General features: G+C 32.0%; 1 protein-coding gene across 3 annotated transcripts in view; it reads left to right on the top strand.

The window, feature by feature from the left end:
* CARF (calcium responsive transcription factor) overlaps positions 1–18,311 on the top strand; it is an 81,331-nt gene that overhangs the window by 33,329 nt on the left and 29,691 nt on the right. The window contains exons 11-18 of one of the 3 annotated variants that reach the window (XM_059928498.1): positions 1,061–1,294; positions 2,977–3,139; positions 4,109–4,172; positions 7,302–7,432; positions 7,820–8,189; positions 10,193–10,371; positions 10,740–10,932; positions 12,692–12,720. In XM_059928498.1, coding sequence (XP_059784481.1) covers positions 1,061–1,294; positions 2,977–3,139; positions 4,109–4,172; positions 7,302–7,432; positions 7,820–8,189; positions 10,193–10,293 — 1,063 coding nt within the window. In that variant the 3' untranslated portion in view covers positions 10,294–10,371; positions 10,740–10,932; positions 12,692–12,720. Of the gene's footprint in view, positions 1–1,060; positions 1,295–2,976; positions 3,140–4,108; positions 4,173–7,301; positions 7,433–7,819; positions 8,190–10,192; positions 10,372–10,739; positions 10,933–12,691; positions 12,721–13,997; positions 14,125–18,311 lie in introns of those variants that run through there. The other 2 variants (XM_059928499.1, XM_059928500.1) reach the window with 2 other exon arrangements.

Here is an 18,311-nt window from a genome sequence, read left to right on the forward strand (position 1 = left end):
TTAGTACGTTTTTTCAGGTACTTATTAGGAACTGAACTTACAATTACCTACATATATTTTTTAAACCCATCTTTGATTACTTATGGCAGCCAGATATGAATTCTAAGCCCTATATAAAATTCCATTTTATATCTTTTATGCTTCAGGTTTTAAATAAGAAATATTAGCTTTCTTTCTTACTTTCCTTTATGTACTGGTCCAGGTGAAGAATTTATAAGGGGGTTAAGTGTATGGAATATAGTTTTTGTGTGCTCTTTAGAAAAAGTTTCAGATATATGAAAAATACAGTCAATAATTAGACTCTTCAGTTTGGAGAACATTTTGTATAATTTTTAAGTAGGCTCCGTTTCATGCAGTATCAGACAGTGTAAGCATTTTGTATAAAGATATTTATTAAAACTGTATCCTATCAGATCAGTTCATTTTCCTAGAATCTGTTTTACTGCATGGCTGTAAGAAATCTGCGTTCACCTTTTAGTTGATTCTCTTGCTCATTGGGGCAAAAGGAGCTGGAGTGCTATGGGGGCAGTATGTTGAGTTCCTGTCTGAGAAGATTCTCTCACATAGCTCAATCTTCGTAGGCACTAAATTATATCCACTCTTTGGTTAGGAGGATTATACGTACAACACAGAAGTTGTAATTTGGGAACAAAATGGTAGAAGAATGGGAAAATACACAATTCAAAAGATGATGATTTTAAAATCTCATTATTTTGAGGTAAAGTTTACTTAATATGAAATTTTAAATACCATTTTCATGTATACCTAAATCTTGCACCCTCCTTAACTTTAAGGACATAGTAAAAGTCTATAAAGGATTATAAAGATTTTTATTTAATTGGGTATAAAGCCAATCTTAGAAGAGTTGAGAGGACATTTTAACTTTTATTTATATTTTATTTTTATTTACTTAAAATTTTTAAATTTATATTTATTTAATATGATATAATCATATAATTTTTCTTAAAAGATGATTCCTTCTCCTGATGAGTATTAACATAAGTAACTATGATTCTTGCCTTTGTCTAGTAATATAATTTTAAATATTTTTTCTTGTCAGGTGGTATGTACAGTTACCTACGCAGCAAGCTCATCAGTATCATGAATTAGAGACTCCCTGCCTCCCTTTATCGCCTTCCTCTTTTCCTATGTCTTCTCTTGAAGAAGAGGAAACTGCAGTTAGAGATGAGAACTGTACATTACCCTCACGTCTACATCCTCAAGTAGCACATAAAATTCAAGAATTAGTATCACAGGGAATACAACAAGTGTATGCAGTAAGGAAACAGCTAAGGTACAGTAGAAACAAATTGTTCTTTTTCATTTCTGTTTGTTGGTTTAAGTAATACACTTAACATTATAGACATTTTCCAGGATATATGCTATCAGAGTAGATAAGGAATATAGTTTATTAATTTATTAAAATAATCTTATTTATGAAATGATCATTTTTCTGCAGATGCTTGGCAAGCCATAAGTAATGATTCGAACTACTCATTTGAGATATTCCATATTCAGATTTGGCAAATTGGACTATTTCTAAATGATACATACATTGAATTATGTACTAAATACCTTTACAGAAAAAAAATTTGTAGAAAAGATTTTAAAACGTGGGCCAAGATACTTGTTTTAACCTATTTGAAATGCAATTAAATTTTATTACAACAAAAGAATGTGGATAGTTTTTTTGTTTAATGAAATTTTATAGATAGTACTCTGGTCTAATTTTATTGATACTCAGGATATAATAATTATTATTATTATTATGTGGCACTTAGTATGTGTGTGCCAGCTATTGTGCTAAGCACTTATAGGCATGATCTCATTTATTCTTATGACTCACAAAGTTTGTGTATTTATCCTCATTCTGCAGATGAGGAAATGGAGACTGAGAGTGGTTAAAGATACACAGGCAGAACTGAAATCTAGGTCTGACTCTACAGCCTGTGCTCTCCAGCATGATTTCTGCTACTTAACTGACCTTATTCCTGCTGGTTATTGTGTAGTCTGATCTGAACAATACAATGAGTATTTCCCAGGATTATTTCTTAATTAATACATGACTTTTCTATTTAGCAGCTTTCTTAGACATTTTATGTTTATTTCCATTGGGGCATTCTTAGAACAGAGCCAAAGTTTGGTAAGCCATCCACTATTTTACTAAACCTATATTGTAAAAACAGAGGTATAATACAGCTCTTCAATATGGTCTACTGAATGTAATGCACAAAGAATATATATATTGAATTTTATCATTTCTTTTATATCTCTATTTTTTATAACCATCGTATGGCAATGCTGCCTTTTATTTCTGTCTTCTCATTTGTCTACTTGTAAAATTTGAGCAGACATATTTCATATATTAATTGATGACTTTTGAAAGCAATGAAACATGATGTTTATATGCATAACTTTGGTATAGGCCCAGTCTCTCTTACTAGCTAGGTGTATAACTTTGGGAAAATTATTGGTTTGGCCAAAAAGTTCATTCGGATTTTTCCCTAACAGCGTACAAAAACCCGAACGAACTTTTTGGCCAACGCAATACTTAACTTCTGTAGCCCTCAGTTCTCTCATCTGTAAAGTGGGAATGATAATTATACCTACCTCACAGGATTATAGTATGAGTTAAAGGAGATACTAGATGTGAAGTGTTCAGTACAGTGCCTGGCATAGTAAGCACTCAAAAACATGTTATATTTAAATTGAAAATACTGATTTCGTTAAATTCGTAAAAATATCAAAGCTCATTCTAAGATATATAGGTGTTTAACCAATGAAAATATTACATTTCTTTAATCTGCATGAATTCCATGACTTAATGTATGGGAAAAAAGTGGAAAAATATAAATTACTTATAAAGCTGTAAACCATACTTTACAGAAGTTTATACTAAAAGAGAATCTTTGTCATTTGATCTGAATTAGATTGCTAGATTGTTTATGTTTTTATTCTATTTTATATTCTCCATAGAAAATTTGTGGAAAGGGAACTGTTCAAACCTGATGAGGTACCTGAAAGACATAATTTATCCTTTTTTCCAACTGTAAATGATATAAAAAATCACATCCATGAGGTACAGAAATCCTTGAGAAATGGAGATAATGTATATAACTCAGAGATTATTCCAGCAACGGTATGATTACAACTGTAATTCCTTGTTTTATTACAACAATCTTTCTCAGCTGATGCATGATTGCTATTAGGCCATATAAGTAACTGTGATGTAAGGAAAAATAGTAGTATCTTTTTCTCAAAATGTGAACACTATGAACTCTCAGATGATGATTTGACTAAAATATTTTTTATTACTCTCACAAGAAGAAATAACAGCGAATTTCCAACCCTGACTATAATAACAATAGTAATCTTCACTTAAATATCAACACATATTATCTCTGTAAAAAGTATATCTTATTCATTTAACAGATAATTTATTGAGTACATACTGTGTATATCTCCACCTCTTTTTAAAATTTAAATAGAACAAGTTTAAATAGAATAGTTCAGACTTGAATACACAAAGTGATGATGTTGGTTCTATATGCCATCTATGGATATAAAGTTTACCTCATACTGTGATACTGTAGCTTTCTCCAGATAAGTGGCCATTTCTATGAAAATTTTGCCTAATCTGAAGAGATTAATGTAGTTACCCAGAAACTACTAATTGTAATACAAGCAGTGATTTTGGCATTAAAATCTCAAGTAGCAGTATCCTTTTCTCTATACATTTTTACTCTCTAAATTCAGTAACTGAATAGATTGAGATTTTTTAAAGCTAGAGCTACTATTCTTTTCTATCCAAAACTCTTAGTTATTCACTATCCAAAATTCAGGAACTAAAACAGATTTGGTTAGCAGTAGTCTTTGCCATCTACACTTGCTATCCACATTCTTGCTATCTGACCTTAGGAAGCTAATTTATTTGCATAGTTAAATATACTTAATGCTTTGAGAATGTGAACAAGTAAAGAGAGTAATTACAGAATAAAGCACATTTATACTATGACTGAATAAGATATGACAGTTGCATTGCTGTTTTAAAATAGTTTTCAAAATAAATGCTTTGTTCTTTTTACTGAAGTAAATGTTCCCATTTCAGCTTCAATGGACTACAGATAGTGGGAATATTCTCAGAGAGACTGTGACAGTTACACTTGCAGAAGGTAGGGTATCTTGAATACTTCTAAGATATAAAATCAAACAGTGTTAAAATTGGAAGACATTTAAGATGTTATCTAATTTATCTCGTCTAATTTATGGATAAGGAAACCATGTCCCAAAGAGGCAAGAGCAGCTATGTTAGGATTTATTAAAATACTTCCAGCTATTTAAATTTCCTCCTATATAATCAGCTTTTTTTTTTTTTTTTTTGGTATGGTTTTTTTTGTATGGTTTGCTTTTTCTCATATGTTCTTACGCCTTTGCTCTCTCAATATTCCAAGCTTATTTCAACCCTTTTGTTCTCTCTTCTAGAAATGTCTTTGTCTAGAAATGTCTCTTCTAGAAATGTCTTTTCTCCTCTTCTGCAAGGCAAACTCCTCTCATTACTCACATAGCAATCTCTTTGGCTTTAAATGCTCTCTTAACTTCACCCCCTATGTAAAGATGGATATTCACTCTTTTGTATTTATCTTTGCATTTAACATGGTATCCTTTGTTTATGCATATGTATCTTTCATTATGATTTGAGAATCATATTTTATTCAAATTAATATACCTAGTTCTTAGCATAATGGCTTCTAAAAAGTTAACACCTAAATAGATGCTTTAGAATAAATTAATAATTATACACAGTACAATTGTTTTTATTCTTTGGCTTATTAACCTTTAAGAGTCACTTTGCCTATAAAATAACTCACAAAGTCTTTAGAATTATTCATTTGTTCTGTGTATATTAACTCAGTGTGATGAATGCTGAGCCTAAAAAAAAAGTAAGTTTCTTACTTCATTGAATTTAAAGATTAGCAAGAGAAAAAGGCACTACAGTATATTCTAATGAATTACTCTTATGAATAGTGCCATGAGAGAATTGTGCCAAATTGTATGGGAACGGTGATAGAGACATGCAACTTAGTCTGGAGAGTAGGGAAGGGACACTTGAGAAAGTAACTTTTAAACTGAGAACTGAAGAATGAATAGGAATTTGCCAATCAAAGGAATAGCATGTTTGAAGGCTGAGCAAGAAAGTGCTTGCCGTGTCCAAGGAACTTAAGAAAGCTAGTGTAAAGTATAGACAATGCTTAGAGATAAAACTGGTTAAACAAAACAGGTTTAGGAGGCCCTTTCAGCTGTCCAAGTGAAAGGTGATAGTGGTATAGATTACAGTTGGTGACATTTATACTAGAATTAGGCAGATTTAAGAGTTATTTTAAAAATTAAATTCAAAGGCCTTGGTTATTGATTGAATAGGTGTAGGAGGTAAAAGAGTGGGAATGATCTGGGATGACTCCTGAGTTTCTTCCATGAGCAACTGACTGACAGTGGCATTTACTGAGCTCAGCAACACTGGCATAAGAGTGGGGTATTGGTAGCAGGGGAGAGAAAAAGATCCTGAGATCAAGTTTGGAAAAGCGTGAGTACCAGAGTCATTTCAATGAGGTAGATTGGAAGGAACCCATATTGGCGTGGCTGAAGAGTGAATGGGAGATGAATAAAAAAGCAGAAACAGTGTGGACCACTTCTTCAAAAAGTTTGCTATGAAGGGAGTATGGGGTTGAGGCAAGGTATGTTAGGACAGGAGAGACCTGAAGAGATAGATGAAGATGAAGGTATTTGATAGGTTTGGTGATGGGAAGTTGAGTACATTTCTATGTGATAGCTTCTCTTTTCTCTTTAAGTAAGAGTGTTAAGAATGAGAAAAGATCACAGGAAGGTGACCAAGATTTGAGGAAAATGGAGATTTAACATCCTCCCTGATATAGAGTGAGAGAAACATTATAAGATTGTCATATACATGAAGGTCTTATTGAGGCTGATGATCAGGAATTGGTATTAGTAGTGGCAGCGAATTTCTTCTTCAGTGACAGTCAGCTTTACATGTATAGGCCCTGGAAGCCATTTTCATCCAGAATTAGGATTTTACCAGGGCGTTATGACCAAAGGACGGAGAGGAAAGGGAGTTTAAGGTATTTGCAAGAGAGTGACTAAAATTATAAGCCCAGGACTCTAAGCTGGAGGGGGAGAGAATTTTATTAAGGAAGACAGTGATGGATCTGAAGAAAACTGAGGAATTAGTTAACTGGAGGTCCACATGAAGTTGAAGCACAATTGTAGTAGAGTACCTGAGCAAAATCCCTGGAAGAATAGAGGTTGTGATCAGAGAATGGGATGTTTGAATTAGAGATTTTACATGTGGAATAGTCCCAGGTATAATCATAGTAGCGGGTAACTGCAGCATAGTGAGGTGGGACAATTAGAAATGAAGCAGCCAAGAAATGTGAGGGTACTGTTAATCCTTTGAGGAAAATTCTCTTATTATCCTGATTTTACACATGAGGAGACTGAAGTTTAGAAACTGCGTTAAATAGAATGTTGAAGGCTACAGAGAAAAGCCAGCACTTAAATCCATCCTTGTCTGACACCAGCACCATTTTTTCAAATTACTCGGTTACACGGGTGCGATATGCGGTATGGAAGCAATAAATAGTTGTTGATGATTGGTTTTAATTGGTTTTTGATTACCTTAAAGAGATAAATACATTTGGGTTAACTATAAGAATTACATGAGGACTCAAATTTCCTAAGGGCAATTACTTTAAAAATTGAGATATTTATTTAGAAAAGAAAAATTTTTATTCTTCTTCATTTATTCAAATATGAGTCATTGAAAGAAATTTAGTACTATTATTATTGAAGACCTGCTTTATGCCAGGCATTGTCCTAGGCACTAGGGCTATCAAAGATGAGTTAAGTTTGGTCTTTGTAACTGAGATATTCAATAGGTGTTCCACATCTGGAGAAGCTTAGGTCCAGCATTATAGCATGAAAAAAATGGACTAGATTAGAACTACAGGTATAGAATCTTTTAAGGAAAAAAATAAGCTTCTTACATCCCTTCCTAGATATACTGAATTAAAATTACTGGAGGTTGAATCTAGGAACTTATTTTTTTAAAGTTTAGTGATTCTGATGATCTACCAGGTTCTGGAAATAGTAGACTAGATAACTTCCTAAAGTCCTTTTCAAACCTTTGACCTTATTTCCTATTCCATTTCTGATAGTAAGGATTGTAATAAAGTATATCCTAGAAGCCATAAAAATTACTTTAATAGTTTATTTTTTATATAATTTAGGAAATTCACAAGGAGAAGCAATTTCCAGCAAAGTGGAAACAAATCAGACAAGGAGTTCTTTGTCTCCAGAGCCAGCGCACTTGCTGTCCTCACTTTCTTCATTTCAGCCAAAAATATTCACACAACTACAGGTAAGTATCCAGTGTAATAGCCAAATTTGGGGCCCTTATCGTTCTTCCTCAATCTTCCCTCTTTTCTTAGGGATTTAACAGAAGTGTTATAGAATTATAAAGATGATCAAAGATGTTTTCATCATTAATTTTCTGACCTTTTTGTGTTTTGATTTAAGATGATAATTTAAACAATATGTTTTGAAAAAGTTTGAATTGACTATGCATGCGATAAAATTAGTCGTACTAATTTTCCTTTGGTTCTCGTTTCTGTTCTCACTTAATATTTGTTAGTAACTATCCTCTTAGCTTTTATTCCAATTTTGTGTCAAAGGAGTAATATATTCGATAAGAAAAACATACATAGTAAATTCAAACATTTTGATGTAACTCTTTTTGGTTCAAAAGGGTTTGCAGTTGCAACCAAGATTCACTTCTTCTGATGGATCACCAGCTCTGATATCAGTAAATAATCACCCCTCCTCCAGTCCTTCAAGACTTCTGGATTCAATAGGAAGTGCTGTAATGAATAATAATTCTCTACTGCTTGGTCAAACTCATTGCCTTCAAACAGATACATGCCTAACCCAAAACAATAGTATTTCCTCTACCATGGGTAACCTTCCAGGACCAGATCAAAATCTGGTTGCAGCTGATCAGCTGGTGGAAGTTGGAGATGTTGAGGATACAGAGAATCTGGAAGGGAATGTTCATCGGATTCTGCTGGGAAATGTGCAGACCATTCCAATACAGATTATAGACAGCCACCCAGCTCTTAGTAAGTTAAAATCATATGATTTTATTTTTTTTAACCTTTATGGACTATCATCACTATTACACTAGAGAAAAAAAAACTGTCATTTCTACTCAGTGGGTTTATAATATATAAATAAATCAAGTAAAACCAGGAGAAAAAGGGAAGAAATTTGGTGAGCATGAGTTTAATAACTTTTAAACTTTTTAATGTTTTTCTTTATCAGAATTATTCATTCACTAGTTACCTAGTTTTATGTGGAAAGTCTGTGGTGATGTGAAATGAGGAAGGTCATTTTTGAATGCATGGAAAAAAATTAGAGAAACTCTAAAAGGAAAACTATTTAGTGTAAAGGTTATTATGGAAAAACTGATACACACACACAAAGAAAAATGGGATGAAGTTGGCAGATATAAAGGTTAAAAGGAAGATTTTGAGTTATAACTTAAATGTTGAGTTCTATAGAAATTGAAAGGGAACTAGTAAGACTTGGGGACTTGGTTTTAATCCAAGACTTTGTTGCCTTCACTTTGGAATGAACGCAGTCAACATAGTAATAAACTCTGTTAACTGCTACTTGACCTATGTCACTTCTTTTCGCACAAATTGTTCTGGATTGGGCATTTTTGTGGGAATAGATTTGCAGTTTGCTTTGAAGAACAAAAGTCTTCATAGAAATTATCCTTAGACCATATATTTTTCCCTGCATGTGTGAGATAGTGCCTTCCAGAAAAAAATCATTGTCTTTTAAATTTATAGGAAGCATACTTTCAAGAAAATTTATCCAGAGGGCTGTGGCAGTTGTCTTTAGGAACTTTAGGAGAAGAGAGAGAAAAGGAATATACATGCACTGATCCTCACAACTACTCCATGAAATAGCTAGTAGTGTCCCCATTCTGCAGATGGGGAGACCAAGGCTCTGGGAGGTTAAGTAATTGCCTAAAAATCACATGTAGTAAGTGACAGAGAGGGCATTTAAACCCGGATCTGTCTGCCTCCAAAGCTTCTTCCAGTTCTAAGATCTCTCCTCCCTCCATTGTGCCAAGGTTTTCTGGGAGCTCTAATTCAGATTGCCTTAAAGGAGACCCTCTTTGGATCTGAACTTGCATGATCTATCAAGTTAGATCATGATTTTAGGGACTACTTCACCTAAATATGGATTCTCAGGATCACTCAAATCCATCCTCTACTGGTTTTCTCGATATGGTATAGGCTAAACTAACACACCTGTATGTGACAAGAATTAGGTGTGTTCAACACACTTTTCTGAGCAAGTATAGTCCCCTTAACCTTGGTTCCCCATAGCAACTGAAAAACTGATATTCCTGAGAAAGAGAGAGAAAGATTTTATCTTAGGTATCCCACCTGCCAGATCACAGTAGTGTTGCTGGTTTGCTACATTTACATTAATTTGGTCATAGGTACTTTGAAATCAGAATGGTAGTACATTCTGAAAGATTTCCCATAAGCAAACACATAGCTCGTGCAGCTAAGTCAGAGCTATCGTTTAAGATGTTGCATATTTTTTCTGAAGTACTTAAGTAGTGCGGTTTCTTTAGGGAGAGAACATTGAGTGAGTATGGAGACCATATGAGAATGGTAACACATCAGTGGATTTGTAGTATATGTTTGGTGTTTGTAAAAAAAAGTGATTTTCAAATAATGAGAGGCTTCCTGACTTTTAGTCACACATATTTTTAAAGACAGTCGAGTTTAAATATGAGATATTCCTCATAATTTTATCAAATTATGGACTGATTTTCGGTCAAAGAATCTTTTGAAGAGAATAACTTTGCAGTTTTCTTGGTCTCTTTTTTTTCCGTACTGAAGGAATTTAATATGAATGACTGTTAAGATGTCAGAAGCACTGAGTTCTCAAATACACCAACTGATTTTCTAAATTACTTGATTCTTTTTCCAAACTACTGTTTTTTTTTTTTGCCTTCTAAATTCATATAATTCTAAAGATTCCAGTGTTATAAATTATATTAACCCTTAGGGTTTTTCTTTTATGTTCGGTTTTAAAGTTGAAGAAAGTCCAGAAGGTACCATTTCTGTGAACCAAGTTAAGCAAGAACCCAAAGAACCAGCATTATCTATGGAAGCAAAAAAAAAATTTGGACTGTAAGAAATTGTCTGCTACATAAATTATTGAAGCTTTTCAGAATTTACAACTCTGGTGACTTCTGATGTCATAAAAAAGAAGGTGAATATTATCAAAGCGCAGCGTTGTGATAAGTGGACTGAAGACTGGTTTAATGAGCAGCTTTAATTTAAAACTGACATATTTGTTGCTAACTCCCTATTTTTACCTTAAGAGATATTTTATTCCTCTTATTTTGTATAATTCTTATGCTTTTTGATTATCTGATAAGGCCAGTATTTCAAAAGGTCATCTGAACTTATCCACTTATCTAATTCATCCTCTGGAAATATCTAATTTTGGTTCTTCAAAAAGAACAACAAAAAAAGTATGTGAGTTTGTGTGTGTGTGTGTGTGTGTGATGAATTTTTTTGAGTTCTGAAAGAGTTATTCCCTCTTTAAAGTTGTGAAAAAATTTTTTAAATTGGCAGATGAGAGAATATCTGAGGTCTGTCTCATTTGGAAAGAAAAACAACAGATTTTACATCATAACATGAAGCCAAACATTCACATCTGTGAAAACTATATAGTTGCATTTTAGCTTCTTCCATTCTAATTTTTATACTTATAACTACAAACCAGTAGTATACCAATGGTCATCTAGTAGAAATTTACAGTGTCTTGGTAAGTACTGAGAGTTTTAACTTGAATCAGATAAGCAAGAGAAATAAATGTATTTTGCATGGATTTATACAGTAGTGTAGTTAAAATACTACTTATGGGTTGAAAAATGTAGAAATTGAGAGAATTCAGAAAGAATAATAGAATTCCCTGGTGTTAACAGATAATTAGGGGAACTTTTTGATATCAGCAAAAGATTTTTTTTTTTTTTCCTATTTTGTATTGAAGATTCAGCTCTGGTTAGAAAAGAATTTGAGTTGTATTTATTTTTCTGTGCCAGAGTTCTTAATGAATTGATGGTATTAGAATTTATAGTATTTAAAGGTAAAGATTTATAGTTGAAAATTTAATTCATATTTAAAACTTTAAAACAACTGGTGTGTTACATTTGCTTGTTGAATAAGCATATTTACTTCAAATACTGAATAAGTACTAATCAGTATATTCATTATAAGCTTCTCTTTTCCAGAAGGTTGGTAACCTAGAAATGTCAATTATAACTGTCAAGAAATCACCTAAAGGCTTTTTTTCCCCCTAGAGACTATATGTGGGTTTATTTAAATTTTTATTTAAAAATAAGAATTTCAAATGGATATTAATGTTTAATATTCAAAGCATGCAGAATATAATATGATATTCAGCCTTAATACTTTACATGAATATGAGTCTTTTTGTAAGTATATTTACTTCAAATTCTGAATAAGTACTAATCAGTATATTCATTATAAGCTACTGGTTTCTATAAGGCTGGCAAACTGGAAATGTCAATTATAGCTGTCAAGAAATCAACCTAAAGCCTTTTTTTCCCCCAGAGATCATTTGTGGGTATATTTAAATTTTTATTTAAAAGTGATAAGCATTTCCAGTGGATATTAATGTTTAATATCAAAGCATGCAGAATATGAAATTTAACCTTAATACTTTATATAAATATGAGTCTTTTTGGCTTTTCTAAGTCCAATCTCCCATTCTTAATTCACTTTAATTGTTTCAGGTACACAACATGTATCTAAGTATAAAGCACTGTTATGTTAGAAGCAGATGGAATTATAAAATTCCTTGCTCTTTATATTTATACCCTATTTAACATAAAATTTATTTGTACCTCTATTTAATGCAAAGTTAATATTCAGTTACATACATAATTTTTTAATAAGAATTGCTTTTATTTTTCCTAAGAATTGAAAATACTTGATGTCAGCATTTATAGAGGCAGGCTGCCAAATCTATGTTATGCTAAGTTAAACACAACTCTTAGTTACCTCAAGCCCAGTTTTCTCTTAGTCTGTGTGTACTTAAAGGGTATAAGTCCAAATTAATTTATAGTTTAGTGTTGCATTGTGGGTAATATTCATTTCATTTGTTATTTCTAGTTTTTGTGGAGACTTTTTTCAAGATTTTAAATAATAGATCTTCAACTTTCATTAATGACAATAGTTTATTATAGTTTATTGAACTATATTCCTTTGGAGACATTCCTTGCTTTTTGATGTTGAGTTGCTAAGGAGAAATGCTTGTTAAGATACAAACTCTAGTCAGTTACCTAGAAGGATGAGAGATGTCAGAGGATCCAGACTTTGGCACTTGATCAAGAACAAAACATAGTTTAAAAACATTTCTCACTTAATTCTATGTGAATGTCTCTTCTGATATTTTTTTTTATGAGGACAGAAAGTTGCAGTGAATCTTCCCCACAAACAAAAAGAAAAAAAAGAGAGCATGAAGGTTTAAGTCCCTAATTGTATACTCTTTTGGTTTTTAGGTAGGAACTGGAACTATCAATATTTTCATGTAAGTATTTTAATGAGTAGCTCTTTAAAAATGGTTTCTAAATTAATTTTAAAAAATTAATTTGTCCTCCAAATGCATGTTCAGTCACATTATATCGGTATTGTATTTTAAAGGTGCTTAGCATTGCTTTTTTAAAAGTATGTTTACATTTTTAAAATATTCAGTTAATTTTAAAATGCACGGGGTATTAAATACAGCACATAAAGTTTTCAGTATCTGTATTTGGCATTCTCCTAACAGCTCTGCAGCAAAGTTTGACATATGTTCTTTTGTCTCATGTATCACAAGGTGTAATATCTGTAGTAGAAAGTTGGATTTTCAAAATAAGCAGTTAGAATTCATAATTACAGCTGAGCTTGTTTCTTTATTGTAGTTATCATTATAACTAAGTTTCCAAGTGAACATTATATATACTGCAGTGAATTATAGATAAACACAGGCATGGTGGGTCTTTCCCTCAATATTGATTTTCTGTGTAAGCAGTTAACATACTAAAAGAAAAAGCTTTTATGTTTTATACAAGGTAAATGTTTTCTAAAAGTCACAAAACTGATAGAAAATAGTCTTGGTGATATGGTCCTGCATTAGAGTTTCTAATCTTGAGGCCTACCAGCTTGTGTTTCATCTTTATATCCTGTCAAAATACATACCTAATCATGTGAATATGAGAAAGATGCAGTTTAATTTTGTACCAGGTTTTTAAAAAAATTAAATAATGTGTGTATATATGTGTGTGTGTGTATATATATATATATATATATATATAGTAACTTAATGTTTACTGTCCTTGTTATAATGTAATTTTTTTCATTAAAAAATCCTGTGTTACTTTTTTCTTAAGCTTGTTAGTTTCCTCTTTATACTCTTCCTGAGTGTAGTGGTAATTTTGTTCATCTTGAAGATGCTGAATAAACACATTAGTACCTGAGAATTTTGGCTAGAGATTTATGTTCAATTTGGAACCTGAATGTTTTTAAGCATAACTACCAGTAACTCCTGTTATCATTATGTTTGGGGATATATATGCATTCAGTGCTCTCAATTCAGCCAACTATCAACATTTTAAAACAATGCATTTAATAGGGTGTAAGTAATTCTTCCCCCCCCACACACACATTTTGGCATTATAACATCTTCAAGTACAGTTTTATATTTTTGGAGTAGTGACAGGAGTATGTGATTTAAAAAGTCACATACTTTTGAAAGTCACAAAATCATTAATTTTTTCCCTCTTTGCTTTTTTTTTTTTCCTTTATTCCACTCTACCTATTTTTCAGGACCATAGAATATCTTACTCTCTCTCCAGAGGGGGACTGCATCGTCTCTTCCCCATCAACTGATTAGGCTTTAGACATCTTAAATGGTGTATTATTTTTATCTAAATATCTGTAATTCTACTCATTTAACATAATGGTAATGGCAAAGCCTAGTATACTTTTGCCACATACATGTTAGCTATGAATTCTGTTGTTGAATAATATAATATTCATTGTCGACTGAATTCTTAAAACTTAAGGAATAAACTCAGAATTTTTAAAAAATCGCATTTGATTCATGAGAAATTGATTCATGAGAAAAATAAACTGTATGATTAATATGGAAAACCTTTGAGAATGTGATATGGGTGTAAGAGTGCAGGGGAGATGTTGCTTAATGGTACAAACTTGCAACTAGTGGATACATAATTCCTGGAGATCTGATGTACTGCATGGTGATTATAGTCAACAACACTGTATTATAAACATCAAAGTTGCTCAGAGACTAGATCTTAATTGTTCTCACTACAAAAAAGAAATAATAATTATGTGACATGATAGAGGTGTTAGCTAAAGCTACAGTGGTAATCGTATTGCAATATATAAATTACCCAGTTAATACATTGTACACCTTAAATGTTATATGTCAATTATATCTCAATTAACAAAAGAATTCTAAAACCAGAGGAGAGAATGGGAGTTAGATACCAGCAGAGTTTTAATTTTTAAATATCTCTATTTAAGTATATAATTGACATAAAGTAAACTGCACATATTTATAGTATACAATTTGGTAAGTTTTGATGTATGTATATGTGTATGAAACCATCACCACAGTCAAATAATGAACATATGTATCACCCCCAGAAGATTCCTGGTGCCCCTTTGTAATCCATTCCCACTTCTTCCTGCCTCCACCCTTACCCCACCATCCCAAAACAACTACTGAACTGCTTTCTGTCACTAGAGGTCAATTTATTATGTCTACAATTTTATAAAAATGAAATCATATAGTATGAGCCTTTTTAAAATCTGACTTTGGTCACTCAGCATAGTTATTCTGATATTCATCTATGTCACAAGATATATGAATAGTTCATTCCTTTTTACTGTTGAGTAGTCCATTGTATGAATATACCATAATTTGTTTATCCATTCAGCTTTTGATGGACATTGGGTTGTTTATATTTCTTGGCTATTACAAATAAAGCTGCTATGAACATTTGTGTAAGTCTTTGTATGGACATACGCTTTCATTTCTCTTGGGTAAATATAGGAGTAGAATGGTTGGGTCATATGGTAGGTATAAATTTAACTTTTTAAGAAACTCTCAAATGATCTTCCAAAGTGATTGTACCATTTTACATTCCAGTCAGCAGTGTATGAGAGTTCCAGGTGCTCTATATTATAGGCAACACTTGGTATGGACAGGCTTTTAAATTTTAGGCATTATAATAGGTGTGTAGTAGTAGCTCATTGTGGTTTTAATTTCCATTTCTCTAATAACCAGTATTGTTGAGCATCTTTTCATGTTTCATTTGCCATCTGTATTTCTTCTTTAAGTGTCTGTTTGAATCTTTCACCTATTTTTAAATTTAATTGTTGTTTTCTCATTATAGAGGTTTAAAAAGTATATTCTAGATACAAGTATTAGAAATGTGATTTACAAATATTTTCACCTGATCTGTAGCTTATCTTTTCACTCTCAGAATCTTTCAAAGGACAGAAGTTCTTAATTTTGATAACATCTAATTTATCTTTTTTTTCTTTAAGGATGCTATTTTCATGTTGTATCAAAGAGATCTTTGCCTAGCCCAAGGTTTTCTTGTTTTCTTCTGCAAGTTTTATAACTTTAGGTTTACATTTAGATCCATGATCCATTTTGAATTAATTTTTGTGTACATAGGGCAAGGCATAGATTAACTGTTTTTGGCATATGAATATCTGTTTGTTCCAGCATCATTTTTTGAAAGAACTTATACTTTCTCCATTGAATTGAATTTATACCGTTGATGAAAAATCCATTCATCACATATATGTGGGTCAGTTTCTGGACTCTGTTCTCTTCCATTGATCTGTCGTCTATCTCAGTGGTCTCAACTGGGGCAGTTTTGCCTCCAGGGTACATTTGGCAAAGTTTAGAGACAATTTTAGTTGTCAGAACAGGGGAGATACCACTGGTTTCTGGTAGATAGAAGCCAGAAATGCTGCTCAGCATCGTACAGTACATAGGACAGCTCCCACAATGAAAAATTATCTGGCCTAAAATGTGAGCAGTACTGGGATTGAACAACTCTGTTCTATCTTGATACTGAATATCACACTGTCTTGGTTACTGTAGCTTTATACACTGTCCTGGTTACTGTAGCTTTATAATAAGTCTTAAAGTAAGGTAGTGTAAGTCCTTGAATCTTACTCTTCTTTTTCAACTTTGTTTTGGCTATTCTAAAGTCCTTTGTTTTTTCATGTGAATTTTAGAATCACCTTGTCAATTTCTTAAAAAACAAACAAAAAACCTGATAGAATTATGTAGAATATATAGATCAATTTGGGGGTAATTGAAATTTTAATATTGACTCTTTAATTTTTCTCTGCAATGTATTAGAGTTTTCAGTGTAGACGTCTCATGTCTTTTGTCAGATTTATCACTAAGACGTTATAAATAGTATTATTTTTAATTTCAACATCTGATTTTTGCGTTAGTATATAGAAATACAATTGATTTTTTATATGGACCTTATATGTTGCAACCTTACTAAACTCATATATTAGTTCTAATAGCTCTTTGGTAGATTCTATCAGATTTTCTACATAGACAATCATGCTGTTTTATATCTTCCTTTCCAATCTGGATACCTTTTATTTCTTTTTCTTAACTATTACACTGGCTAGAACCTAAAGTACAATTTTGATTGGAAGTGACTAGAGTGGACATCCTTGCTTTGTTTCTGATCTTTCACCTTTAAGCGTGATGTTAACCGTGATTTTTGCATAAGTCCTTTATTAAATTGAGTGAGATTCCTTATGTTCTTAGCTTGCTGAGAGTTTTTATTAAGAACGGATATTTGATTTTATTGAGTGCTCTTTCTGGATATATTGAGATGGTTATTTGGTTTTTCTTTTTTCAGTTTCTCAATATGGTGGGAGACTTTGAATTTCAAAGGGCAGAACAACCTTGTATACTTGCATTCCTGGAATAGATCATACTCATTCATCAGGATGCCTTATCCTGTTTTATTTATTGTTGGGTTTCAGTTACATTTAATGTTATTATTGATATGGTTGGGTTTAAGTCTTCCATCTTGCTATTTGCTTTCTATTTGTCCCATCTACACTTTGTTCCCTTTTTCTTTTTTGTATGCCTTCTTTTGGTGCAGTTGAACTTTTTATGATTCAGTTTTACCTCTTTTATTGACTTATTAGCAGTAACTCTCATTATTTGAATGATTGCTTTAGTGCTTATACTGTACATCTTTAACTATCACCGTGTAACTTCAAGTACTATTCCACCATTTCACATACAGTGTAAGACTCTTAAAATAGTATACTTCCATTTTTTCCCTTCTCCCCTTTGTGCTATTGTTGTCATACATTTATTTCCATATACCTTATCAGCCCCACAGTATACTGTTATTATTTACACCTTAAATAATCAGTTATCTTATAAAGAGATTTAAATAATTAAAAATCTTTATATTTACCCACATAATTATTACTTTCATTGTTCTTCATTCCCTTGTGTAGATCCATATTTCCATTTGGAGTCATTTTTCCTTTTACTTCCTTTAACATTCCTTTAAATGGAACTTCCTTTAACATTTCTTTCTGGTAGATCTGTTGCATATGAATTTTTCAGACTTATCAGTCTGAAAAAGCCTTTATTTTGCCTTCATTTTTGAATGATATTTTCCCTGGATAAAGAATTCCAAGTTAATAGTTTTTTCCTTTATTTTAAAATTGCTGCTCCACTGTGTTTCCAGTGAGAAATCTGCTATCATTTTAATCTTTGTTCTTTAATATGTGTCTTTCTTTTCTTTGGCTGATTTTAATATTTTATTTTTATCACTGGTTTTCAGCAACTTCATTATGATATTCCTTGATGTAGTTTTCTTTACATTTCTTGTATTTGGGTTTCTTGATCTTCTTGGATCTATAGTTTTAATCAAATTGGGAAATTTTTCAACCATTTTTTTCCTTAAAAAACTTTGTCTTCCTTCATTACTCTCTATCAGGTATTCCAAATATATATATATATATATATATATGGCTGCTTGATGTTATCCCATATCTCATTTTAATTTTTTTCATTCTTTTTTTCTATCTGTGTTCATGTTG

This window comes from Balaenoptera ricei, chromosome 7 (assembly GCF_028023285.1).
Source record: "Balaenoptera ricei isolate mBalRic1 chromosome 7, mBalRic1.hap2, whole genome shotgun sequence".
In the NCBI taxonomy this organism is placed as follows: Eukaryota; Metazoa; Chordata; class Mammalia; order Artiodactyla; family Balaenopteridae; genus Balaenoptera; species Balaenoptera ricei.